General features: G+C 41.7%; 1 protein-coding gene across 1 annotated transcript; it reads right to left on the reverse strand.

The window, feature by feature from the left end:
• Positions 1 to 5971: 5971 nt before the first annotated feature.
• On the reverse strand, positions 5972 to 8905 carry LOC147462929 (pentatricopeptide repeat-containing protein At5g27110-like). Its single transcript, XM_086495041.1, has one exon. The coding sequence runs from the start codon at positions 8903 to 8905 to the stop codon at positions 5972 to 5974; it is 2934 nt and encodes a 977-aa protein (XP_086351167.1).
• Between the last annotated feature and the right edge of the window lie 17956 nt (positions 8906 to 26861).

Raw genomic sequence — 26861 nt, forward strand, 5'->3', positions numbered from 1 at the left:
GAGGGAACTGCTACAACGCATGGGCATCACAGAGCCTACTCACACAAGTGCATGGAGAGTGGGCAAGAAAGGAATCGACGAGAAGGGAAACGTAAAGGATAGAGCACTTATTCTCCGCTTCCCGAATATAGAAATAAGGAAAGAATTTCTAAAGAAGAGGCCAACTCTTAAGAAAACCGGTATTTTCGTGTGAGATGACCTTACATTGGCACAAGTGGCACACATGCAAGAGTTGATGCTAGAGATCAGGGCAGCAAGAGAAAAGGGGAAAATCGCCTTTTATAGAGGAGGGAAAGTAGTGGTTCTGGAAAAGCGCTCATCATGACGGTGCGAGACCTATGGGCAGACGCTCCGGATAGCGGCGTGGAATTATAATGGATCATATACACTAGATGTAGGTGCCTTTGAAGACAGCTTTAGGGACAGAGACATAGTTTTCTACTCAGAGACTAGATACCGGGACAGCTTATGCCACATGTGAAGGGGTATTTATGGGAAACAGCTGGTCGACCAGACAAGAGATCTCTGCGAGGTAGCTAGGGTTCAGGAGGAGTAGCAGTCTTATTTAAAGAGGAGCTGAAATCACTACTACAGATTATCAGGAAAGATGAACAAGCAAGGTATATGTGGGTGAGAATGAGAGCCGAGACAAGTAGATTTCTATATATCGCTATATGCTACTTCCCTCCAAGTACATCAGTCTACTCCTCACCTAAAGGATAGTCCCCTTTCTCCATATTGAATAATGACATATGGGAGTTCTCTAGAGATGGAGACATCGTTCTCTTAGGAGACTTTAATGCCAGAACGGCCAACTCTCAAGCAGTATTCTATGATACTTCTGAGGAAATGCTCAGAGAAGTGGATTTATCACAGGAGGGGCTTACTAGAAACTCACAGGATAAAGAACACACTGAATATGGGAGACATCTCATGGAAATGGCAACTACACATGGTTTGGCCATACTTAATGGTCTAGAGAATTTCCCTTTATCTGGGGGATTCACATGCTTCCCGCACAGGCATGGGGCCAATACAGTGGATTATGTCATGACTTCACCAAGCTTTATTTCTAGTATCGAGGACTTTAAGGTGGGACCCAGACCGGTTGGGATTGCAGTGGATCATGCTCTCTTGACCTTATCAATCTCCTTCCAATACAATGCCTCTCAAGTACAAAGGAAGAAGACACACACAAGATATACTTTCACGCCAGAGACTCATTCAGTCTATGTGGAAAAGATCTATAACATGATGTGGGCAGCCAAGCCAGTATATACTGCAGAGGAGATTACTTCTCAGCTAACAGAGATACTACATGGAGCAACACAAGAGGCATACCCACATACTCAGCTTGATCAGAAGAGAGGATCTGGGAACATGCCTCAAAACAGTTGGTACGACGAGGAATGCAGAGAGACGAGAACCCAGGTCCAGAAAGAGCTTACACTTGGGATTATCACATATAAGCAGTCTCGGATTGCTCTTCGGCGTATAGTACGTCGCAAGAAAAGGGCATTTTTAGCCAAACTGGAGAAGGATTTATATCAGCTCTTCTTGAGTCAGGACTCACATGAGGCCTCGCGTTTATTTCACGAGCACTCATCGCCTCCGACAATTACTTCTCCTGAGATTTGGGGTCAATATGTAACATCATTATATACGGTATCTGGACGGCCTCCATTACCAAATCCGCTCGAGCCATGCCCTGCTACTAGTACTTTCTTTACGACGAAAATGGTGGAAAAAGCCATTGATAAGATGAAGACAAGAAGAGCATATGATCATGAGGGTTTAGTAGCAGAACATCTGATCCATGCAAGGGATCTAAGTCCTTGCTCGTCTGTTTAATCGGGTCATGTGTGAAGGATTCCCTGAATCTTGGAAATTATCTACTATCGTACCTATTTTCAAGTCAGGGGATCCTATGATACCCGGGAACTACCGTACCATTATGGTGGGTCACACATTGACCCGACTGTACGCATCCATTCTGGAACAAAAATTGAGTAGATGGGCAGAGAATGAGGGCATAAGGGCAACAGGACAAGCTGGATTCAGGAGGGGTTATTCCACTTTAGATCATATTCTTATGCTCAGAGCCATTATTGAGGAAGGAAGAGCAAGCGGGAGAAGGATGTATTGTTTCTTTGTGGATTTTTGGAAAGCTTTTGATACAGTACCAAGGGCCAGATTGATGCGCAGAATGCAAGAGTTAGGGTTCCCCAAAGAGATTATCTGGGGGATCATTGCCTTATACGGGTCAGTAACTGGTTATGTGTGTACTCTAGAAGGGGATTCCGACATTGTTCATTCCACCGTTGGAGTAAAGCAGGGATGCCCACTGCCCCCTACTTTATTTGGTATGTATATAGATGAGGTATCATATTACATTGATAGAGAGGGTGACAGAGGTGCTCAATTTGTAGGGTCATGGATCCCTTTGTTGTTGTATGCAGATGATATTGTATTGATAGCAGAATCACCAGATGGAATGCAGAGGCAGTTAGATGCATTACATAAATTCGCGGAAGACAGCGGACTGTCGATAAATTTGGGTAAAACCAAAGTTATGGTGTTTAACACCACACCGCAGTGGGTTAGGAGATCGGCACCTACATTTGCATGTGGCCAAGATACAGTAGAGTACACAGATGCATACACATACCTTGGTGTGGTATTTACAGGACCGAAGTTTACTCTTAAGAAAGCAACGGATGCTAGATTGTCCAGAGCCTCTGCGGCCTTGGGAGGGTTGGAGAGGATGTGTTCACAAGTGCAGTTTCAGGAACCACGAACAAAACTTTGGCTCTTTGATACTGTGGTGGCTTCGGCTATGCTTTATGGGGTCCAGATTTGGGGACCATCTGTGGATCAGGATAATTGGAAGTCAATGGAGAGACCTTTGGTATCTATGATTTCCCGAATGATTAGAGCCAAAGCCTCCGTACCACACGCGATTACCCGAGCGGAACTAGCTGCCCCTCCGATAGAAATTGAAGCTCTTACCAGATCAGTGTCCTTTATACACGGTTTATGGGATACAAATAATTGCCGATATACTAGATTGGCCCTCGAATCCTCTCGACAATTAGCAACGAAGGGAGATACATCATGCTGGTATGCGCAACTGTCCTTGTGGTTTCAGAGACACGGGTTCAGTATGGAAAGATTACCCCCCTTCCAATACTCTCTTGAGGTTCCATCACTGGCAATCACACGAACGGAGATTAATAAAATCATCCGCCAGGATCTTATATAGTTGGACACTAAGAGGACATGGGTAGACCCTACACAAGAATTGGGCACGAAGATGGCCGACTACAAAGAAAACTTCCTACAGATATCTGAAGATGGTTTTGTGATTCGCCCAAGCTACATGGATACCCACTTGTCTCATGGTTTGAGATGTGCTATTGGTCAGATTCGTACATCCTCACACCAGCTGGAAATTGAATTTGGCAGATTTAGGGGAATCCCACATGAGAGCAGAATTTGCCAATTATGCGGAATGGAGCCGGAGACAGAATTACACTACATATGTCATTGCACCGTATACTATGAGATACGCGGGCGTTTCCATTGCCTATTTAAAGAAGGCTTTGGACCTCTAGATAGAGTCATGCAATACCAGGACCAAAGGTGCTTAGGTCTGTACCTACTGGAACTACATCGGCACAGGGATAATCTGATGAGAAGACAAAGAGCACTATAGCCTCAAAGGTAGATCACAGATTTCTTTGGATCGAGAGAAGCAGGAAATGGAAGGAGAAGCAAGAGGCCAGCAGCGAGCACAAAGGAGTACCCACATTCAGACCAAAGGCACCCTCATTGACAGGGCGATTGAGCTTAGGAAATCGAGACGACCACGACCGAGATGCAGAAGCACACTTCACCGGAGGAGACTACAACAAAGGATTAGAAGCATTCTAGCCAGACACCCAGAATGCTCCTAAGAAGTTTATCGAATACTTCGTATTTAGTTTTTCGCATTTATTTTCACACTTTCACACTTTTCAGACATTATAACAGATTCACCACTTTTGTATCAGTTTGGTCTCATAGGTCACTCTGGCCTTTTGAAGACGTTAATATAACATTTCATTTCATTTCTCTCTCTCTCTCTCTCTCTCTCTCTCTCTCTCTCTCTCTCTCTCTCTCTCTCTCTCTTTGTGTTGTGTGTGTGTGTGTACCCGGCAAAGGAGAGATGGGATGGGGGTCGCTGAAGAGATGAAGAGCGATGGCGTGGTGGTCTTTGTTCAGTTGCCACGGGAGTGAAAATGGCTCCTGCGATAAATTTGGGATTTTTTTTTAAGTGACGCCATCGCTGAAGCGACGCCTTCTAGTTTGTACGCGTCGCAACATGTGATGCAATTAGCGACACACCTAACGACGCTCCTATTATTTTTTGGGGCAAAAATTTTGAAAGTGTCCCTACTTACAAAGTGCCCTTGTAGTGGTGATGTTCGAGAAGCTGAAGAAGTTTTGGGTCAAGGGATTCTTGTATTATGGTGAATTAGGGACCGTGTATGTGTCAGCATGAATGCTCAAGCACATAACGGGAAGCTTCTCACGTGTATGCCACCGAGATGGTTTGAGTACATGGTGAGGATCGTGTATGTGTTAGAATGAATGCTTGAGCACATAATGGGAAGCTCCTCAGGTGTGTGCCACCGAGATGGTTTGAGCACATGGTGAGGATTCTGTGATACTACAATGTACCATGTCTTAAGCAAAAGCTCTTCTACTTCTTGTAGATCTAAGTTCTACCAAGTACCTAATATATTCAGTAGTGTATCAAGTATTAAATCTTTTCATCTCTATCGCGCTTCTCTCCCCTCTCAACTCTTTCACAGCCAAAAACCCGGTGCTTTCCTGATCAACCCCGGAGAACCACGCACTCCGAGAACGTGCACTAAGAAGTGTGCACTATGCAAATTTTAAAAAAAAACCGCAAAAAAAGGACTTGCCAAGCAAAAATCACTACATACATAAAAATAGTAGCTCGATGCATGCAATGCACAAAGGCTTCACTCACCACTCTTTAACTGGAGAACCCCTATAAACATGGGCACAAAGAAGCACCAGTCCCTGCCTTAAAGGCGTATGCAACCTTTGATATAGAAAATGGAAAAAAAAATCCAAATTACCTCTAAAATTTATCAAAATTCCTAAAATACCATGGGGAATTCCATACATACTCCATTGCCTCCTTATGTTAACTTCAACAAATAATTGCTTCAAATCAGTTGAAGGAAAAGGTTGAGATAGCCAAGGTTCCTTATGTCCATAGATTTCATACATTGAATGTACAACAAGGCGAGCAAAGAACATTCCTTCAAAGTACCATCATGAAATTGTGTGAAATAAGCCTGTAAGGGCCCATAGAGAGCACCTGGTCATGGTGTTTGTACATAAGCTATTGTGGGTATTTACCCCCCTCTTCCCTATTTTGTTTGATATTGATCACACTTCATTCAATCATGCCTATGTTGCAAAAGTAGGAATATGCTGCCCCTTCCAATGCTTTTGCATACAAAGTCACAAAGCAATGTGCTTGTTTGCATTCACACCCATATGATGTGCTCACATTCAAGTGTGGAGTATAGTTTAGCTATATTCTTTGAGACAATACTACCCCAAAACCCACTTGCTTACTAAGAACTAGAGAGCTCCATGAGAGTGCTTCCTGATGAACATGGTGGAAGCCTGCTTTGCCCCATCTGCTTGTCCTTCAATATATCTTTGGAGGTAATTGAGAGAGCCAATGGCCACACTTGGAAGCTAGTTCGTACATGTACAGGTTGCTTGATCATGCAACCAAATGGATTGTCGGAGACGGACGTGCCATCTTGGTGTTTCTATGGCCAGGTGGTAAGTCCATATCTGAAGACCTTTTTGGCTGGTTCTCAACCCGCTTTGCCTTGATCTTGTTTCTCATGCTGCTGAATCTGTCTCTGCTTCAAATCGTTCAGATCTCGACATCATGCGCACCAGCGCTTTGCAATAACTTCACTGCCTTACTCTTAATATTCCGTGCATCCTCCTGCATGGCAGCAATGGCATAGATATTTTCCATAAGAACATACAATGTCGCATCACTATTATCCACTTGCTTTCCATTTTCAAAGGCCCATCTTCCAACTTCCACACTTCCCAATTTCTGACAAGCACCCAGCAAGGCAGACCAAGCTCCATTGTCAAACAAGTCAGGCGTTGCAATCATTCCCATAGCCTTATCCAGATGCCCTGCCCGCCCAAAAGCGTCAACCATGCAGGTGTACAGCCCTAGATCTGGCTTCACACCATATTGGTTGTTTAGGTTTGAGAAATATCTTTCAGCATCTGCTACAAGACCTAACCGACTGCATGCACTAAGAACACATGAAAATGTCACTGCATTTGGCGAATGGCCCTCATGCTGCATCTGCTGAAAACAGTTGAACACTTGCACAACCTCCCCCTGTTGGGTGAACCCAGCAATCAACGCATTCCAAGAAATAAAGTCCCGGACGCGAAGCTCCTCAAGCACCTCTTGTGCTTTTGCTAGGGCACCACACTGTGCATACATGTCCACCAGTGCCGTGCCAAGTACAACATTATCCCTCAAGAGCCCCTCTTTACAGATTTCTTCATGAATTTCCCCACCCTTAACAACTGCTCCTGTGATGCCACATGCTTTCAAAGCACCAGCAAAGGTTGCTGCATCTGGAGAGAGGCCTTCATCCTGCATCTGCTCAAAACAGCTCAATGCTTGCCCACCTTCACCATTTTCAGCATATCTTGCAATCAACACATTCCAAGAGATAACATCCCGAACAGGAAGGTTTTCAAGTACTCTGTGTGCTTTTGCAAGAGCACCGCACTTGGAATACATGTCCACCAAAGCAGTACCTAACACAACATTACCTTGTAGTATCCCCTTTTTGACAATCTCGTCATGAAGCTTTCCCCCCTTGTCAACTGCCCCTATGCTGCCGCAAGCATTCAAAATACAAGCATACGTGCAAGCATCTGGGAAAAGGCCATCCTCCTGCATCTGTTCAAAACAGTTTATTGCTTGTGCACATTTACCATATTGGACTAACCCAGCAATAAGCGTGTTCCAAGATACAACATCCCGAATGCGAAGCTCTTCAAACATTTGCCATGCTTTTGCAAGGGCACCACACTTGGCATACATATCTACCAAAGATGTGCCTAGCACAAGGTCATTTTCCAACAAGCCTTGTTTTGCTATGAGCTTGTGAAGGTTTTCTCCCTTACAATGAGCCCCTATGCTTCCACATGCTCTCAAGATGCAAGAGAGGGTGTCTGCATCTGGGGGGAGGCCCTCATGCTGCATTAGTTCAAAACAAGTCCATGCTTGTCCACCTTCGCCAAACTCAGCATATCCTGCAATCAGAGCATTCCAAGAGACCACATCTCGAACCAAAAGCTTATCAAGCACACAATGCGCTTTTGAAAGAGCACCACATTTGGCATACATATCCACTAGTGCAGTGCCCAGAATGATGTCATGTTCAAAGGGCCCTTGCTTAACAATCTCATCATGAATCATCTCTGCTCTATCAAGAGCTCTGATGCTACTACATGCTTTTAAGATGCAAACAAAGGACATTGTATTTGGAGATATGCCTTCATGTGTCATCTGCTCAAAACACTTCAATGCTTCTTCTCCTTCTCCATATTCAACATAACCTTCAATAAGTGAGTTCCAAGAGCTTACGTTTTGAGAAGGAAGCTCCTTGAGCAATTGTTGTGCTCGTGCAAAAGCACCACAACGTGCATACATATCAATCAGAGCATTGCCAAGCACCATATGATTCAACAGCCCCTGTTTAGCTATCTCATCATGAATATTTTTCCCTTCCTGAACTGCACCTATGCTGCCGCAAGCTTTTAAGATGCAAGCAAAGGTCACTACATCTGGAGAAAGACCGTCATGCCGCATTTGCACAAAACAATCAAGTGCTTGCTCACCTTTGTTATGCTTAGCATATCCAGCAATCAATGAATTCCAAGAGATGACATCTCGAATAGGTAGCTCCTCAAACACATGTTGTGCTTTTGCAAAGGAACCACACTTTGCATACATATCCACCAATGCATTGCCAAGGACAACATCATTCTCTAACAATCGTTTTTTAGCAATGGCATTGTGGATCTGTGTCCCTTTCTCCACATTGCCTATGCTTCCACACACTTTTAGGATGTAGCTGAAAGTCACTGCGTCTGGAGAAAGGCCCTCACTCTGCATCTTTTCAAAACAATATAGTGCTTGGCGACTTTCGCCAAGTTCAACATAGCCAGCAATTAGTGCATTCCAAGAGATGACATCCCGTAGTGGGAGCTCCTCAAGGATATGTTGTGCTTTCTTAAGCAGACTGCACTTGGCGTACATGCTTACCAAAGCAGTGCCAAGCTTAACATTAGCTTCTAGCAAGCCCAGCTTGGTAATCTCATTATGTACCATTTCCCCAAATTCAGGTGTTCTAAGAATGCCACATCCTTTCAACGCACATGCAAAGGTTGCTGCATCTGGAGAGAGACCCACCTGCTGCATCCAGCGAAAATATTGGAGGGCATCTTCGCCCTGGCCCTTCTGGGTATATCCAGCAATTACGGCATTCCAAGTAGATGGGTCCATGCTCATATGCGTGTCAAGCAACTCTTTTGCTTTCGTGAGTGCACCACATTTTGCATACATTTTGATCAGTGCGTCTGAGCATTCTGAGAGCAAATTCTTTCTCAGAATAACATCATGCAATGTAATCCCTTGGGGAAGGTCTTTATGCTTGGCGCAAGCCTGAAGAGAGGCTAGAAGGGAAGTAACTTCAAGGGGACTTCCCTGCTGGGAATGAGCCAGTATTTTTTGTGTGGGAAGGCGAATTATAGAAGCCATGAGTCCCCAGGGTTTCCTGGGAGACTATAAGCGTAAGCCGAGAATATGACAAAACTGTGATTGCGGCTCACCATGACAACATTCTTCCTGAGTTGCGCAGCTTTTACTACGCAGGTCAGGCTCTCTAGCAAACAAGTCCAACGAGGTCGCCCTGCTTAGCATTTCGCAGGAAACTGCCAAGCAGGGCGACCTCTTCCTTCTTTCGCGCACGACACGACTTTCATTTGCGCTCTCTCTCTCTCTCTCTCTCTCATGCTGCGCACAAGTAGTTAGAGTTAGTTCAGATCAGCACGAGATTTTAGATCATACAAGATAGAAACTACGCCTAAAAGACAAAGACAAGATTGAAACTGGGAAATGATTCTAAACACTGAACTAGAAATGGAAATAAACACTGAACTGAGATTGTATATATATTTAAATCAGATCAATGAGTATCGGGTACTCAATCACGTTAAAGATTTTATTAAGAAAAATCATCAAAGATCCCCGCTGGTAAACATAATTGAAAGAGAAGGGGTGCCGTAGGGCGAGCTCGCAGGCACGATGCTGCGCAGGAAAGGGGGGGGGAGGCTGCGACGAAGCAGGGACAAAGAAAGAGCGGAGGCGAGGACGACGCATGGCAAGGAAACCATGCCTTTTTTTATAGAATTAATGAATCCCCATCCACTGCAGCGTCGAGCGTAAAGGCATCTTGGCTAGTCGAGCTCGTAAGGAGACAAATCTCCCATTGTCTCAGGTTCGAAACTTCAACACCCCCATTTTAGGTGAGGTTTTCCTTAGGAGGAAAGTACTGGATTCGAGGGAATCTGGTGAAGAAATTGAATATAAGAAGAAGAGAGCTAGTAGGAGCAAAGTAGTAAGACATCTCAATGTGTGATTTGGGTTATAAGAGTACAGCAATTCCAAGATACAATAGATAAGGGATTAGAACTCAAGAATAGTTTAGAGTTAAGTCAGCCCATAAGTATCAAGTCATAAGTCCCTCAAATGATGTAGTGGCCCATATTTATAGGCCAATTGTGCATTGTGCTACTTACCATAGTAACTGCCCGTAGTTATTGCCTCTAGAAGTTTTCAGCCCCAGTCGTCTGCTAAGTGGCCATTCTTGTCATCTACATTCCTTCCCTCTTTTCTTGAATTTTGGTATACACTAAAATTTTTAGAAAAGATTAATCATTCATCCCTTATCAGTCCATCTGATGTGCTTCTTGTATGGCACCTTCTTCTTTGGAGGTTTGTGCAGGACTTTGAATGGCTCTGGGACACTCGGATCAACGTTCTCTTTCTAAATAATCTAGTATAGGGCCTCTTGCTCCAACTGATCCTTTCTAACAGTCTTCATTTCAAATTCATATGGAGTAAGAGGATTCCAGGTTTTTGTAACAGGATCATAAAGTGTCTTCTTACCCCTTGTGAGCCGCGGGATGTGGCCAGTTTGTGACAATAGGAAGCGGTTGTATCCAGTCCTGAGGTAATGGTTGATTGGACTTGATTTTGGCTTCGAAAAGTATTTCATCCATCTCTTTGAACTGAGGTTCAGAGAATGCCTTGTTGGCCAACTCTTTCTCGAATATCTTGGATGCTTCCATTGTAAGCTGCAATAGCTGATTGGTAATCTTTATCAGTCTACGAATCTGGACTCTCTACTACTGACCCATTTTCAATTGAAAATTTTGGAGTTCTTTAATCCGGTTAGATGTTTGATCCTTCTTTAGAGCATCAATGACCACCTGATTCTAGGATGTCCATACCAGTCTCGGAGCTCATCGACTATCCTAATATAGCTTTGTTGGTCTGCTCATTCAGAATGTGTAGGATAGAGTGCTACGAAAAACCTTGGGAGCTCTGTCTCCTTAGTTGGAATGGCATACACCAAAACCGGGAAGTTTGGAACAAACTCCAGAAAGTTCAGAACAATCCAATTTTCGTACGGCATCATCTTTCTGGTGATTCGGACCAGATAAAGCAAACTCTTACGGTTTTTCTCTTGTTTCCTTAGGGTTATCCGAGTCGTCATCCCTCTACTTCTAGTAGCATTATTCTCAAGCAAGGCCTTAATTTTCTGATCTAATACTCCTCTAGCACTCTGCATTTGCATCAAGACCTCTTTGATGTGAATCCTAATATCCTTCATACACTGGTAAGTGGGTTTTGTACCTAGCAGCATCTCTAATTGTAATCCCAAAGACTTCAGATTACCGATGGCAAGGTCTTTGAGAACATGGTTGACCCCCAAGTCATCAATGGTTATGCACCACTCTGGGACTCTTTCCAGCACATGTACATAGCTTAGATGTGGAGGTAATCTACAAACCTATTGATTGTGATAGCTCATTGCCTTCCAATCCATCACCATCCTTCTAGCTCCCACATATAACATTTGGAATCTCTCCAGATCAGAATATAGCATTTCATCGTGTAAGAATTCATGTATTTGGAGTGCCTTTTGCTTTCTTAATATTTTGTCAAGTGTCAGTAGCTCACTGGAGTGCGTGTGTTTAGCCTATCATAATCAGAGTCAAGGACAATGTGCTTACCGTTGAGATCTGTCTGAGAACGCCTTGCAGTTTGTTGTTCGGTCTACTGTTGTTTGGTTTGTGGATTCTGTTGCTGTGAGTCATCACCTTCAGATGGCGGTTTATTTCCAATGTTTCCATCCTTTGCATGATCTGAAATTTGGCCTCCAATGGGTGTTGAGCCTCCTGCAGCTGAGCCTGGTGATGGGGATGAATCATCATCATCATCAGCGTCATTATCATCTCCCTAGTGGTGATGTCTTGTTCATCCTCCTGCTCGTCCTCATCTTTATCATAATCTTCATCCTCATGTTTTTTATTATTGAGATACTCCAAAATTGCCTCATTCACAAGGGCAATAGTATGCGGCTTGGTTTTATCTTGCAGATATGATTGGATGGATTCGATGACCGTTTCTAGATCATTTAGATTGAGAGTTAAGTTCCCATCTGTATCCACTATTTGGACCAAAGAGCGGTAAATGTTATTTTCAATGATGGCCTTTTTTAGTGAGTCATGGTGTTGATGAAGGCTCATTTAGTCAGCCCTTTTTTCATTCAACATTGACTTGAAGTGCTCAACTGCCTCTTGAGCAATGTTCTTTTCTTCTTGCATCACAACATTTTCAGTTGTGAGTTTGTCGATTTTCTTCGCCAGGGTTGCTATTGTCCTTGCACTCTGCTGTTGATCGAGCTGGTAATGAAGAATTTCCTTTACCCATTCAACTTTCTCTTTTCTCAGGGCCTCTACGTTTGCCTTAGTCTTTTGTAGTTCCTCTTTAACAGTGTCCAGTTCTATGCTCAAAACAGATGCCTGGGCCTCCATCATTTTCCCTATGGAATTAACTATCGCATTCTAGCCAGATTGAATGGCTATTGCACATCCTTGTGTAATGATATCAAGTTCTATCTGCTAATTAGTCTCATATAATGTCATAAGAAAGACATATGGCAGTAGAGCTCTATCTGGATTTTTCATTATCGACCGCCCCTTCAGATGTTGCTTCTAAAGGTGTTGTAGCCTATCTAGTTTGATCATGGGTAGTTTTGTCTGGTCTATGTCTTGAGCTTGCTCTGTATCACTTCCTAATGCCTGATTTTTGGCTTCATCTTGTTGCCACTAATCTTGTGTAGAGAAAGTGTTCTCACTTTTAGAAGTAGACGATCCAAAAAAGGAATATCGAGGCGTGTTAGGTAGAGCAACAACGATTGTTGGTGAAGGAATAGGGGTGAAAGATGACGAGGTTTGCTACTACTGTTGTGAAGTTGTTCAAGGAAAAGGAGTGATCTCTATGTGATATGGTGCAAATCGCACAGGTTTCTGCGAGTAAAGTGAGGAAGTGTACACTCGTCTCATAGTTATACACACACGTGCCAAGAATGCTCCACTCCTTTCTTGCCTCGAATTTTTGTACGCCGTTTGTGGTGTGTCATTCATGCTGTTTGGGCATCCATATCTACATATGATGTTCTCATACAAGAATATAGCTGTTGATATGGCAGTGTAAGGCTTTGGCTTTAACCCACTTGCTGACATAACATGTGGCCATAATAATATACTTATTCCTAATTGGGAGTGACCTTCTCGAATGGCCCAATAAAATCCAAACCCCATTTCATGAATATTCCTAATGGATGTACTGGAGTTAGTGGTGTCATATCAGTTGCTATTGGTCTTCCGATTCTCTGGCAAATATCACAGGTTTTGCAAAATGTTGTAACATCTATCATCATCATCTACCACAAAAGATCTGCTTCGAGGATCTTATTATATGTAATATCAATCGATAAGTGTCCCCCCTGCATCTCCATTGTGAGCTTCTGTATAACTTACATTCGTCCTTTCATTGACACACACCTTCAAAGTACACCATCAATGCCTAATATGTACAAGGCTCCCCCAATGATGATAAACTTTAGACTTTTTATAATTAGTGCATTGTTCATGTTCTAGGACCGGTACTTTGGAAATCCCCCCATCTGAAGAAAATCGTAGATATCTTGCCATTTTGGATCTGGTCCATCATCAGTTGTATTTTGGAAAAAGTTCATCATCTTCTGGTTCATCTCTTAGTGATGCTTCAGAATGACCTTTTGTGCTTCTGGAAAGAGAATCAGCACCATAGTGTGTTTTTCCTAATTTGTGGAAGATTTTGAATTCAAACTCCGTCAAAAACATCATCTAGCTAGTGAGCCTTCCCTGAATTATCACTTTGTTAATTAGAAAGAGAAGTGTCTGATAGTCCACATAGAAATGAAACAAATTTCCCAATGGATAATGACTGAAATTTGTAGCATTGACTACCATTCCCAATGCTTCTCTCTCGGTGTTCAAGTAACCTTGCTCAGAGAGGCTAAATATGTGATTGGCAAAGTAGATTGGGTAGTCTATCTTCCCATTAGGCTGAGCCAATATAGCCCCCATTGCCATTCCAGACGCATCAACATGCACATGGAAAATAACATCCCAGTTCGATTGGAGAAGGACTAGCCTCCTGTTGATCACATCCTTAAAGCGTTGAAAGCTTTGCTCACAATCTAGGGTCCATATGAATTTCTTTCCTTTTCAAGTAAGTTCATACAAGGGTAGCGCTTTTGCTGCAAACATATGAATGAACCGTCTATAAAAATTTATAAACGAGCTTAGCTTAAATACTATCCTTGGTGCTTTGGTATGTTGAACACACTTGACTTTGTCATTAGCCATTTTAATCCCATTTTTGGAAACAATATGTCCCAGAAGTTCTCCCTTCTCCATACCATAAACACTTACTTGAAGGGATTCTGACAATTCCTCTTTTCTCTGCACCTCTCGAAGACCACCTCCAAAAATAATAAATGCATTTCTTCCATGGAGAAAATAGTAAAGTCATTCACAAATATGGCCAAAACATTTGAAGAAACTCACTAAAAATTTCCATCATGAGCCTTGAAAGGTCGCTAGAGCATTACACAATCCAAATGGCATAACCAGATACATAAATACTATCCATTCGGTGATGAATGTAGTTTTGGCCCGATCTTTAGGTGCTAGCTTGAGTTGATTGTAGCCACTGTATTTCTCCATAAAACTGTACATTTTGTGCCTTGCAATCTCATCTAACATTATGTCTGTAAAGGGTAGTGGAATATTTTCTATCTTCTTTGTTCCATACTTCTTGCACAATTCTTCAAGTCTCAACGCTTTCTTCCATCTTTTGGTGTTGTCAGTCTTTATCTAAATTCTTCAATTGGCACCTTTAATTGTCAATGTTTGATTGGCATAATCGTTTATTGCACCAATAGTTCTAAGCCATGGTCTGCCTAATAGCATTTCATATGCTCCTTGAACATCCAGTACTAAGAAGCTGGTTTTGAATTTTTCCTTGCCCACTATGGTCTGCATGTTTTCAACTAGCCCAGTAGCTTGAACCACCGTATGGTCAACCATCTTGACTCTGAGTGATTCCCAATTTTTGCCTTACATTTTCTCTCAGAATATTAACACCAGCTTCCCCATCCAGTATGACCCATGATAATGGTTCCCATTTCTTTCTCAGCTTATAGTCCGCCTGCATTATTGGAACCTCATCGTCTCAGATGGCTGCCAGGTCCACTGATCTGGCTTCAACCTCAGCTTTTCTCTTCTGTCTAATAAAATTCATAACCTCTGATAACGTGCATCTGGTGTCATCTAACTCAACCATCAACTTTTGGATGCATTCATAGACATTCACATATATTTCATCTTGCTCATTCCCAGAGTTGTAGCATAAACTGGAAGACTTCTCTTCATGACTATCTTCACAAGTCAATTCAATTTTCTTATCTTGTGTGGTTATTGGCTGACACTGAGATGTTTTGATTGGTCTTTGATTAAAGAGTGGCTCCAGCCTCGGCCAAGTCTGATCTGACTTGTCGTACCTCATTTACCAGACTCTCTATTGCAACAATCATGGACTCATTCGGTCCAGATTCTATCTTCTCTCTCTAATGTTGTTGTCCTTCTGAAGACTAGGGTGGTAGCTTCTAAATCGTGCTAGCGCCAGAACACGTAGCTCTTCGGGAAGTTTCTTAGCAAGATTTTCATTGATCTTTGTTGCAATCATTGTTCCTGTCATTCATTCACTACCTTTTCCTTGCTCTTCGCCTTTTAGACTGTTCTCTGTTGCTCCCACTTCTTGGTTTTAGCAGCTTTCTTTTCCTCATTTTCATCTAGGATATTCTCAATGATAGCACCCTTTCTTCTCATAACTACCCTGACTGACACTGAATGTGCCTTTTGTTCAGGTACTTCTGGTTTTAGAGTGTCTGGGCACTGGGTTTCAAAGTGCCCATGCTTTTTGCACATATAGCAATTCAGGATTTTCTCTGCAAAATCTCCCCTACCCCTGTCTCTGCCAGTGCCCCCCTAGTATTTGCCCCTACCATTACCAGTACCTCCAGTTCCTATGTTGGTTTCATTGTTTTTGACCCCCTCGTCCCATCTGCCTTGATTGCTTCATGATTTGTCAATGCAATTATGGACATATACTTTCCCTTCTTAAAATGGTGGATTCTGATCCCACAATTGTTCCATACGTGACCATTGGCTTTATAGTAGGTACTGCTGCAATTGGGAGCATGGAAGACACTGCAAGATACCAGAAATAACATGCTACAAGCTATAAAACCCACAAATCTGCATACCTGGCAAATCCCATAGCACATAATCAAGACTGCACAGATCAGAGAGAGACAAAGAGCGAGGGAGAGTAAGAGAGGGCATGCAGATGCACCTCCTAGAGTGGAGTGCTACACCGGTTTGGCAAGGGAGAAGAGAGGAGAGGAGAGAAGAATAGACATCGGCATTGGGTCCAATCTCCCCATGTGCAAGAGTGAGGATTTTCCTCTTGAGGACGTATTAATTTATAGATTTCTTGAATTCTCAAAATGAATACACATTGGTCGGTTGGACATAATTGTCCATAGCTCGTAAAGAGCCCTTGAATAATAAAATATACATGAATGTGGTGTCCTTTCACATATTCCTTAGCTTTTTCCACCTGTCACCTGTAAAATAAATAAGTCATTTTTCATTGTCATTACATACCTCTCCGTTATAAAGCAATTGTCCTCAACTGCAAAGATAAGAATTTGCAAACCATACTTGTCAAAAATAGTGGTTAGTATTTTGTGTCAAAAACATCACATATTCAAAGAAAATTTCATAAACTTAAACATTTCTAATCTGCAATTTATCGGTGTGCTGCCTAAAGCGGCAGAGTTGCACATATAACTCGTGTTGCCTAAATCGACGAATCTACACCAAGATGAGTATTTACACACTGCCTAACGGAGAATCTATGTGCACGTGACCAATGGACTAGAGGAGGCATAAAACTATAAAACATTTACCTGGTACCAAATTGGGTAGGTTGGAATGCGGAAGTATGTACCAAATGTTGACGATCATCCCCAAATCAACTAAGCTCATGTGAACAGCTGTATAGCTTGATGAAATATGATCTCATTAGAAGTTCTAGAGGTTCTCTAACATCGTTGTACTTAGCTTTATCTACAAAGGGGTTTCTCAAGAACTAAAGGTGATTTGGAGTTAAATTCATCAATAATTTAAGTGCACACTAAATACATGAACATTTTAAAACTTTGTAATGTCAAAATTTCTGAAAATTCAAGGTTATTCATGCTAGAAAGTAACAATAATAATGAATATTAAAGTTGTCAAATTTGAGTTATAAATATGGAGAGTTGTTTAAAGGGGGGGGGGGGGGGGGGGGGGGTAGTCAAGAGAGATCAGTATTATGTGAAAGTAGTACGCCGGCCAATAACTAGTTCCAAATAAAAAACTAATTTTACATTAATCATCTATAGAGGAGTGTTAGAACAGTAGATAGATTTCATACAGAAGAAAATAAATGAGACTATATCAAGTAATATGCAACAAAAATTTCACTACCATTATACCATATAATGAATCTTCCATAGGATGAAACATTAAATACAATAGAGTAATCAATTTCAAAATCTAACTCCATTACATCACTCCTGCTGATGGATATAACAGTACATCACTAAGTTAATGGCTTAATGTGCAAATAGTGACGAGAGATTAATTTTCTCATTTATAGTAGCACTTTTAAAAGAGAATTGGTAGGAAATGTTTTATTGACCTATTTACAAAGTACAATGAAGGTTTGCCTCATACTAGCCTAAGGTTAGCTGAAAAATCTAATTTTATCAATTTCAAACTATAGTTTGTAAAAAAAAAACCAGTAAAACAAATACAACATCTAGAGATCATTGATGAGTTTTGCAACTTGATCTTTTGGAGCTACTCTTGTAATTCTACAACTGATGGTGAGTAGAAAAAGGCATACGAAGAAGAAAATTTATAGGGTGGAGAACCTCTTTGAACTGTCATCTTCATGGCTAGCATGTGAAGTACAAGTGGGGTTATTTCTGAATATATAAAGTTGGAGATCTCTTAGGAGATGAAAGATTTTAGGACAGTGAGCATGATTCTACTTGGACAAGTTAAAATGAGTACAAATGGCTACAATAGTCTTGTATAGTATAGTATCCTGATGTGTGGTTGAGGTCAATCCTCAAGAAGTTTTATGCTAGCGAGGGAGAGAGATTCAAGGTTTTGAGAAGATAATGAATTTTACAACTATGTGATTGGCTATGTGCTCGTAGAGAACCTCCTCCTTCCATGTCAATGATGACAAGCCGGATCTTGATCATCATCTCTTGTGGGACCTCAATCATTGGTGTAGACTCTTGCTTGCTTTTGCTTTACGATTTACCATCATAGTTTCCTAGATGTTTTCTTTCATCTTGCTATTTAGGATGTCAGATGGAAAAAGGGTATTGATCTTGCTACCGCTGTAGGTCAAGAGAGACAAGGGATGAGGGACGAATTGATTGTATAGGGGATGGGTTTTGGCTGAGAACTCCCAGGTTTTCCTAGAAGAAACTGGTCTAGAACCCTCTTGTTTAGATTGCACAAGAGCTCTACTAATGGACGGATGATAATGGAAGATCCAAAGGACGATTCCAAGGGAGTAGCATAGCTGGCATTATGGAGTAGCTGAAATACTCCTCCTATCTGCATTCACCTTCATCAACATGTTGAATTTGTAAGGGTTGGTGCTTGAAGAGAACCGGCGGATTGCAGGCATGCCTTTCTCAAAACTTTTTTTAAAATGATGTCCCTTTAGCATGAGCCCCATGCTCGCATCCACAATATTTAGCTTCATCATCACGTTGAGCGAAACACTACACACGCTTTGATGAGTCGTGGACACCTAGCCTGGCAATAGAACAAGAATAAGTTGTGTGTGTGTGTGTGTGTGTGTGTGTGTGTGTGTGTGTGTGTGTGTGTGTGTGTGCACGCGCGCGTGCGCGTGCGCGTGCGCGTGTGCGTGTTCGTGTGTGTGTGTGTGAGAGAGAGAGAGAGAGAGAGAGAGTGAGTGAGTGAGTGAGTGAGAGAGAGAGAGAGAGAGAGAGAGAGAGACAGATTTGCATGCCTGGCAAATCCCATAGCACATAATTAAGACTACACATGATCAGAGAGACAGAGAGCGAGGGGAGAGTAAGAGAGTGCATGCAGATGCACCTCCTAGAGTAGAGTGCTACACGGGTTCTGGGAGGGAGGAGAGGAGAAGAGGGAAGAATAGACACAGGCACTGGGTGCAATCTCCCCCCGTGTAAGAGTGAGAATTTTCCTCTTGCACGTATTTATTTATAGCTTTCTTGAATGCTCAAAATGAATACACATTGGTCGGCCGGACATAATTGGCCATAGCTTGTAAAGAGCCCATGAATAATAAAATACATGAACATGGTGTCCTTTCACATATTCCTTAGCTTTTTCCACCTGTTACTTGCAATAAATAAGACATTTTACATTTTCATTACAGATACACTATGAACACTCATCAGACCTATGATCTCTTGACCAGCACTTTGAGCACCAAATGCCCATTTTCTTTATTGACAATCTCGTCTGGTGATTTCAGCAATTTTTTAAACATTTCTTGAGCATTTCCTCCAGCTTCCTGGTCCACAATCCTTTCTTAATTTCCTCTGCCTTTGTCATCTGACTCACTTTCAGATGAATTGGAACTGGTACTGGATTCTAATTCTTCAGTGGTGGACGATTCACTGTCATTCATTTTTGTTATGTTCTTTCTCCTTCTTGGCATGTTGCTCTAGTTTCAGTGCCCTCTACACCAGATCATTAAACTTTTTGGTTGGTGTTGGAACATCTTGTTCCCTATTTTTACTTCTGAACCCATTCAAAAACTAGGCTCTCATTTTTTTCTCTTATGGAGGCTCTTGCATTTGTCTGGTTAGTTCCTTGATTTTTTTAACGTAGCTTCTAACTGACAACTTGCCTTGTTTGATCTTATCTAGCTCACACAGGATGTCTTCATCTCCCCTGTTGTTTGAATATTCCAATCTAAAAGTCTTGATGAGCTTATTGTATGACCTAAACTCGCAAGCTGGGTAATGGTAGTATCACTTCCTTGTTGCCTCCTTGAGTGTCTACGGAAAGTACTCCCCCCATTCATCTTCATCAATATCCTTAAGCTCAACGTACTACTAAATGCTTGGATGTAAATTGATATCATGGTCATCCTTTTTAACTTCTTCGAATAATGGGAACAAAGTTTTTAGATTACTGGAATGCCCGTGACTACTGGCTCAGGTTCTGGAAACTGGCTTTTTATCTTTGGATTTTTGTTTGTTGTAATGGTCAATAACCACTTCCTAGTCATTGTTGTCGATTTTTTTTTGAGTCACTATGCCTTCACTTTTCTTCTTTGTTGGCTTGTGTTCTGCTAAGTGATGTTTTCTCTTGCTTCCCTTGCTTTCTTCAACACCGTTTTGGCTATGATAAGATCCATGAGACCAGTTGCATTGTTTTTCTCTCTCTGTGTGTCTCTGCATGGAATGAGATGAGTGTTGAGAATCTCTTGGATCAGATATTCCTGGTCCTGGAGGAATGTATGTCTCATTCCCAGGTTGTCTCTCCGTATAAGAGTGTTGCTCTAACTCTTCTAGGATTGGGTTGGCGTGGTCTAGATTCTCCATGAACCTCGTAGCTAGCCTTTTGCCTCATGTGGTTCCTTTGGGCGGCATGACTGATGCATGATGAATCTAACACCAACTCAGAGATAGTTTGTCAAGAGAAGATTATCTGAAGCCATCATGATCACCAAAATGGAATGAGTTGGACACTTTCAGTTAGCTATTCCAAGTTGGTATTTAGAGTTAGTTCAGATTAGTATGAGACTTCAAATCAGACAAGACAGAAACCAAAAGACAAGATTGAGACTGGAAATGACACTGATAATTGGAACTAGAAATGAAAATGAACTCTAGAATTAGGAACTGAAATTGGAATTATATATATTTAGATCAGAACAAGAATAATAATGAGACAATGTCAGTGTGTGATTTGGATTACAAGAGTACAACACTTCCAAGATACAATAGACAAGGAATTAGAACTCAAGAATAGTCTAGAGTTAAGTCATCTCTTAAGTATCTAGTTATAAAATCCCTCAAAATGATGTAGTGGCCCCTATTTATAGGCTCTCAACTAGACTCTGGCCAACTGTGCACTGTGCACTCACCATAGTAATTGTCCATAGTTACTGTCTCTAGAAGTTTCTAGTCCAGCTACTTGTTAAGTGGTTGTTCTTGCCATCTACAATGCTCCACATTAGCAAGGCCCACCATGCCCCCTACACACATATAAATGGATTGCCACCACTCGCACCACAATGGAGTCCCCCTCCTTCATCACGTTTAGCAACCGTTCATTGCGTTCGCATGGCAAGAGCAAGCATGAAGATGTTGCAGGTCTAAAAAAGCTGCGACAAAGCTTACGTGGAGATCGCTAATTCCCTATCTACTTTGCACCTTGAAGATCAGCAATACGTCATCTCCAAGTTGTCTTGAATGATCTCCATCATGTGCGCAAAGCATCAGTCGATCTGAGGATGTTCATGGTATCAATGATAGCACTACAAATGCCTCATGTGTGCATTGTTACATCTCTCTCTCTCTCTCTCTCTCTCTCTCTCTCTCTCTCTCTCTCTCTCTCTCTCTCTCTCTCTCTCTCTCTCTCTCTCTCTCTCTCTCTCTCTCTCTCTTCCTAGTTTCCTCTTCAATAGCTAGAGATAGAGGCGTCATTAGCTGCATTTGTAAAGTGTAGAAGTGGAGGTAGAGGGAGAGGATGAAAATGAGTAGAAGTAAGAGCAATCAAGGTAGAAGCAAGTGGAGGTAGAGAGAGAGGATGATAATGACTAGAAGTAAGAGCAATCAAGGTAGATGCAAGAAAGGAAGAACATATCATAATCATATAATATGGATTTTATAATGTAGATTTTTTTTAGGGTATCTCGTCAATTGTATTAGAATTTGGTTAGTGAAATAATGTAGAATCTAACCTATTTACAAATTTCTAGTATATGTGTTTTCATTTGGAGAAAATTCTCTCTTTGGATTCACATAGAAGAACTCGGATCTTGTTAATTCTGCTCTTAACATGAGCAAATCCTTTAATAAATGCAATCCAATAAATTGCACTATGGACAAACCCAGGGCATATCTTGCACTCATTAAAGCAAAAAGACATCACAGTTTTCATATGTGTTACCAAGATAACCTTATTTCTTTCAACAATCTTTGATAAACATGTGCATAAATTTGTTTCCTAGTGTTAAATCCTTTCAAAATGCAAGTAGTTGTGACCAAATTATTGGTAAGGAGATGTTTTTTAAAAAACTTCCACTTCCTAGAGAGATTTATTATTTGTATTTGTATCGAATTGAAGTGAAGCCATATTAGTTGAATGTTTAAAATTGCTTTTTGACAGTATTATTTCTCTGGCCCAATCTCACTCTCTTATGTTGTCACTTCCTAGAGAGCTTTGTTATTTGTATTTGTGTCAAATTAAAGGGAAGCCAGATTAGTTGAAGTAAAGTGAATGTTTAAAATTACTTCTTGATAGTATTATTTCTTTGACCTAGTCTCTCTCTTATGTTGTCATTTGTATAAGAAACTGGTTGAATTCAAGCCAAGCCAAATGCAATTAAAAAAAGATCAGTTGTGTCTTTCGTTTTATAACTAGCTTACTAATTTATGGTTGTGCCATTTCAACATTCAACAAGAGTATACATCCATGAAGAAGAGAATTGGAGAGAGTAAGAGAGCTTTGTTTTCATCAAAAGCATGTTACCTTGTCGTTGACGTGGCACCATGTCACTTGAATTACAATCATGATGTCCAAATTTTGATTTGTATATCTTGAAGAAGAAAATTACAGAGGTTAGAGTTTACATAAATCAATACTTTGGATCATTTCTAATACTTTCTATAAATATTCTTTTCTTTTCATATTGAAAAAATGCATACAAGTTTCCTTGTACGAGGGAGTTTGCACTGCCCTCCCTAAATTTTATAATACAAGAGAGCATGCCATCCCCATTGCAACGTGAAAATTTCAATGTGTTCATTTCATTCCATTGTTTGTACTAAATGAAGAATTGAAAGACTGTTACGTACCTTTTTATTTTGACGCTCATTTGTCGATTGTCGTAACCAATGCAATGTTGTCAGTTGAATCTCTCTCATTGAGTTTGGTCATGCGATTCCTAGCCTACTCCAATCAGTATATCCCTATGATCAATGCATTCCAAAAGTTCTATCTTTCAACACATATATGTCAATCAAAACATGGCCAACATAACCTCTTTTGTCAAGGAGCCCTTGACTAACAATCTCATGGTGACTTGGGTTGGCAACCCTCTGTCTAGCGTAAGGAAACTTACTTTAAGAACTCAAGTTCAGGTCATTTTTCATCAAATAAAAATATTTCAGATCTTCTTGAGGTAGCCCTTGTTGGGCGTATCCTCCTATTAAAGGAGGGCAACAGATTTTCATCTTGCAAGAAACCCTCATACCCTCATGTCGCATTTGGTATAACAGCCCAAGGCTTCCTTTCCACAACAATGTTTGGCACATTTGGCAATAAATGTGCTCCAAGATATTACATTTCACATAGAAGGCTCATAAAAAACATTTTGTGCTTCCTTAAGGGCACCACATTTAGTATATATATCGATCAAAGCACTGCCAAGCACGGTATGTTCTTCCAACATCCTTTGAGAAGCAATCTCATAAATATGCGTCTTTTTGAAACAACCAACCACATTTGTGAAGCTCACAATCTACTTATTGACTTGGTACAAATCCTTAATCCTTCTACCGAGCATAGGCTTTTAGTCTGGTTAGAAAAGATGACTCATTCGCTTTTAACTCCTCATCATGCTCTTCATGTCTATGCTTGATTTGTGTAGCAAATATTGCTTCTTCCATGGACACTTTCCAAGGGTGTGTTGCATCCAACAAAAGCACTTTAGAGGTACCTTGGACAGCCCTTGTTGGGCATATCCTCCTATTAGAGCATTCCAAAAGACCTCATCTGGTGAGAAACCCTCATTTCACATCTGGTTATAACAACCTATAGCTTCCTTGCCACAACCGTGTTTGGAATATGTTGCAATCAATGCACATCTTCAAATCAACCAAAGCATTGCCAAGCACAACCTGCTCTTCCAAGAGCCCCTGCCTAGCAATCTCATCATGAATTGCCTCACACATGCGAAGGTCTTCCATAGGGCCACACACCTTCAAGGTGCACACATAGATGATTGTAGCTGTATAAAGTCCTTCCCTTTGTATCTATTTAAAACAACCCATAGCTTCTTTGCCATAGCCATGTTAGCAATATCTTGCCATCAACGCATTCCAATAGAGGACAACCCGGAGAGAATGCCCATGATGATATTTTTGTGCTTTTGTGAGGGCACCACATTTGGCATACATAATAACCAAAACACCACCAAGAAAATGTCTTTCTCCAGTAGATCCTAACTAGCAACCTAGTCATGAATTTTCTCCCCAAGTGAAGGTCTTGTGTAAGGCCACATTCCTTCAAGGTGCAAGCATAGGTGAGCTTCCTCGACCAGCCCTTGTTGTGCATATCTTCCTATTAAAATATGCTAAGAGACTTCATCTGGTGAGAAACCCTCACTTCGCATCTTTCTCCAATTCCCCATAAGTACACAAGACCACCCTATAAGAGATGATCTCCTAAAGAGGATGCCCACCAAGTACATTTCATAAAGAACCACATTTGGAATACACTTGATCAAAGCATTGCCAAGAATGAAATCTTTCTCAATTAGCCCCTGAGTACATAGGACCACATGCCTTATGGGTGCAAGCATAGGGGAATGCAGATGGAAAGGGGCCCTCCATTCACATGTCGTTAAAACAACCCTCAGCTTCCTTGTCATAGCCATGTTGGGTATATCTTGCATTCAATGTGCTCCAAATAAGGAAATTTTGGAGAGGACACCCGTTTAAAAAATTGTGCTTCCATCATGACACCACATTTTGCATACATGTCAACCAATGCATTGCCAAGCGCCACCTAATTCTCACACGACCCCCATAGCAATGTGATTGTGAATGCATACGTATTAACCAAAGCATTGCAAAGCACAACATGTTTCTTCAACAACCTATGACTAGCAATCTCATCTTGAATTTTCCTCTGCGATGTGAAGTAAGGAATTCTCTTTTGCGATGTGAAGTAAGGCCACATGCGTTCAATGTGCAAGCATATGTCATTGCATTTAATTAAGGTCCTACCCTTTGCATTTGTTCCTTGCCTCAACCATGTTGGGCATATCTTGCAATCAACATGTTCAAGGAGACAATCCCCATCAAGAACATTTTTGCTTTTGTGAGAGAATACACCTCTCACAAACAATCTCATTGTGCATTCTCTCACAAATTTCAACATCCTGGATAAGGGCACATGCCTTCAAGGTGCATCCCTTTCCATCCCCGACGAAAACAACACAATGCTTCAATGCCCCAAGCACTTGTGTATTCTTCATCAACACATCCCAAGTAATTGAGAAAGAGGTGCGTGTGTGTGAAACACTTTTTGGACTTCATCAACCATGGAAATTGAGAAAGAGGATTGTGTGTGTGTGTGTGTGTGTGTGTGTGTGTGTGTGTGTGTGTGTGTGTGTGTGTGTGTGTGAGAGAGAGAGAGAGAGAGAGAGAGGTAATACATCTCTGTATGTCTCTCTAATTGTCTTTTGCCTCCATGTTGCACATATCGTGTAATCAACACATTCCAAGAGACAAACATAGAAAACACATCAAAACCTTTTTGTGCTTTTGTAAGGGCACCATATTCGGCATACATATTGATCAAAACACTATCAAGCACAAGATTCTCCTCCAAGAGCCCTTGAGAAACAATCCATGCATTGAGCACATTGAGAAAAGTGATTACAGTTGGAGAGGTTCCCTTGTGTGCATCCCAAAGAAACAGACCAGAGTTTCTTTGGCTTGGGCTTGCTGGGCATATACTCCTATAAGAGCACTCCACGAGGCTTTGTTTAGCAAGAAGCCTCACTTTGCATCTGGTTAAAACATCACAGAGATTCCTTGCATCAACCGTGTTGGGCATCCCCTACAATCAATGCACTCCAAGAAATGCCATCTTAGAGAAGATGCCCTTCAGAAGCTTTTTGTACTATTGTGAGGACAACTTATTTGGAATACATATGGATCAAAGCACTACCAAGAACAACATCTTACTCCAATAGCCCATAACTAGCAACCTCATCCTGAATTCAAGGTGGATATATGACCTTGTGCACCTCTTTCTCCTAGCATCCCCAAATGCAAGTTTCTCATATTGTCGTCTCTCTCTCTCTCTCTCTCTCTCTCTCTCTCTCTCTCTCTCTCTCTCTCTCTCTCTCTCTCTCTCTCTCTCTCTCTCTCTCTCTCTCTCTCTCTCTCTCTCTCTCTCTCTCTCTCTCTCTCTCTCTCTCTCTCTCTCTCTCTCTCTCTAGCACGAGCGAGGCTTTGAACTGTTGTCGTTGGCCTCCCCCAAGAGCGAGGACCATCCTGTGGGGCCGCGTTAGATTCAGTTGTGCTCGCCCCCCTTTCAAGTTCACGCTCAACGTCAGATTCCCTCTCGCCCCCTTGAGCCTTACAACTAGGCCGGTCAAGGCCAACCAGAGTACTACAACAGTGCTCGATCCCCTTCACAAAACTCCAGTTGTCCACGGTCAGCTTCATTCATGTTGAGCTCACTCCCTCTCAATCTTGCAATGTGGAGATTCTCGCCCCGCATCGACAGAGACACGTATCTCTCAAAAAGGGTATCGCTGCTCAGTCAAAAAACGAGAACCCTAAAGTTGGGTGTACAAGGAGGTGATTCACACAGGCGTAAGTAGTCAGTTGTGGGTCTACTTGAGATCTACATAGTGGAAGTTGACACCATACCCTCCTCCTCGCAAGAGCTTTCTTGGCGTGGCTGTCGCACCCCAAAAAGGACCCTATTGCTCG

Source organism: Adiantum capillus-veneris, chromosome 2 (genome assembly GCF_014529385.1).
Source record: "Adiantum capillus-veneris isolate H3 chromosome 2, ASM1452938v2, whole genome shotgun sequence".
Classification (NCBI taxonomy): Eukaryota; Viridiplantae; Streptophyta; class Polypodiopsida; order Polypodiales; family Pteridaceae; genus Adiantum; species Adiantum capillus-veneris.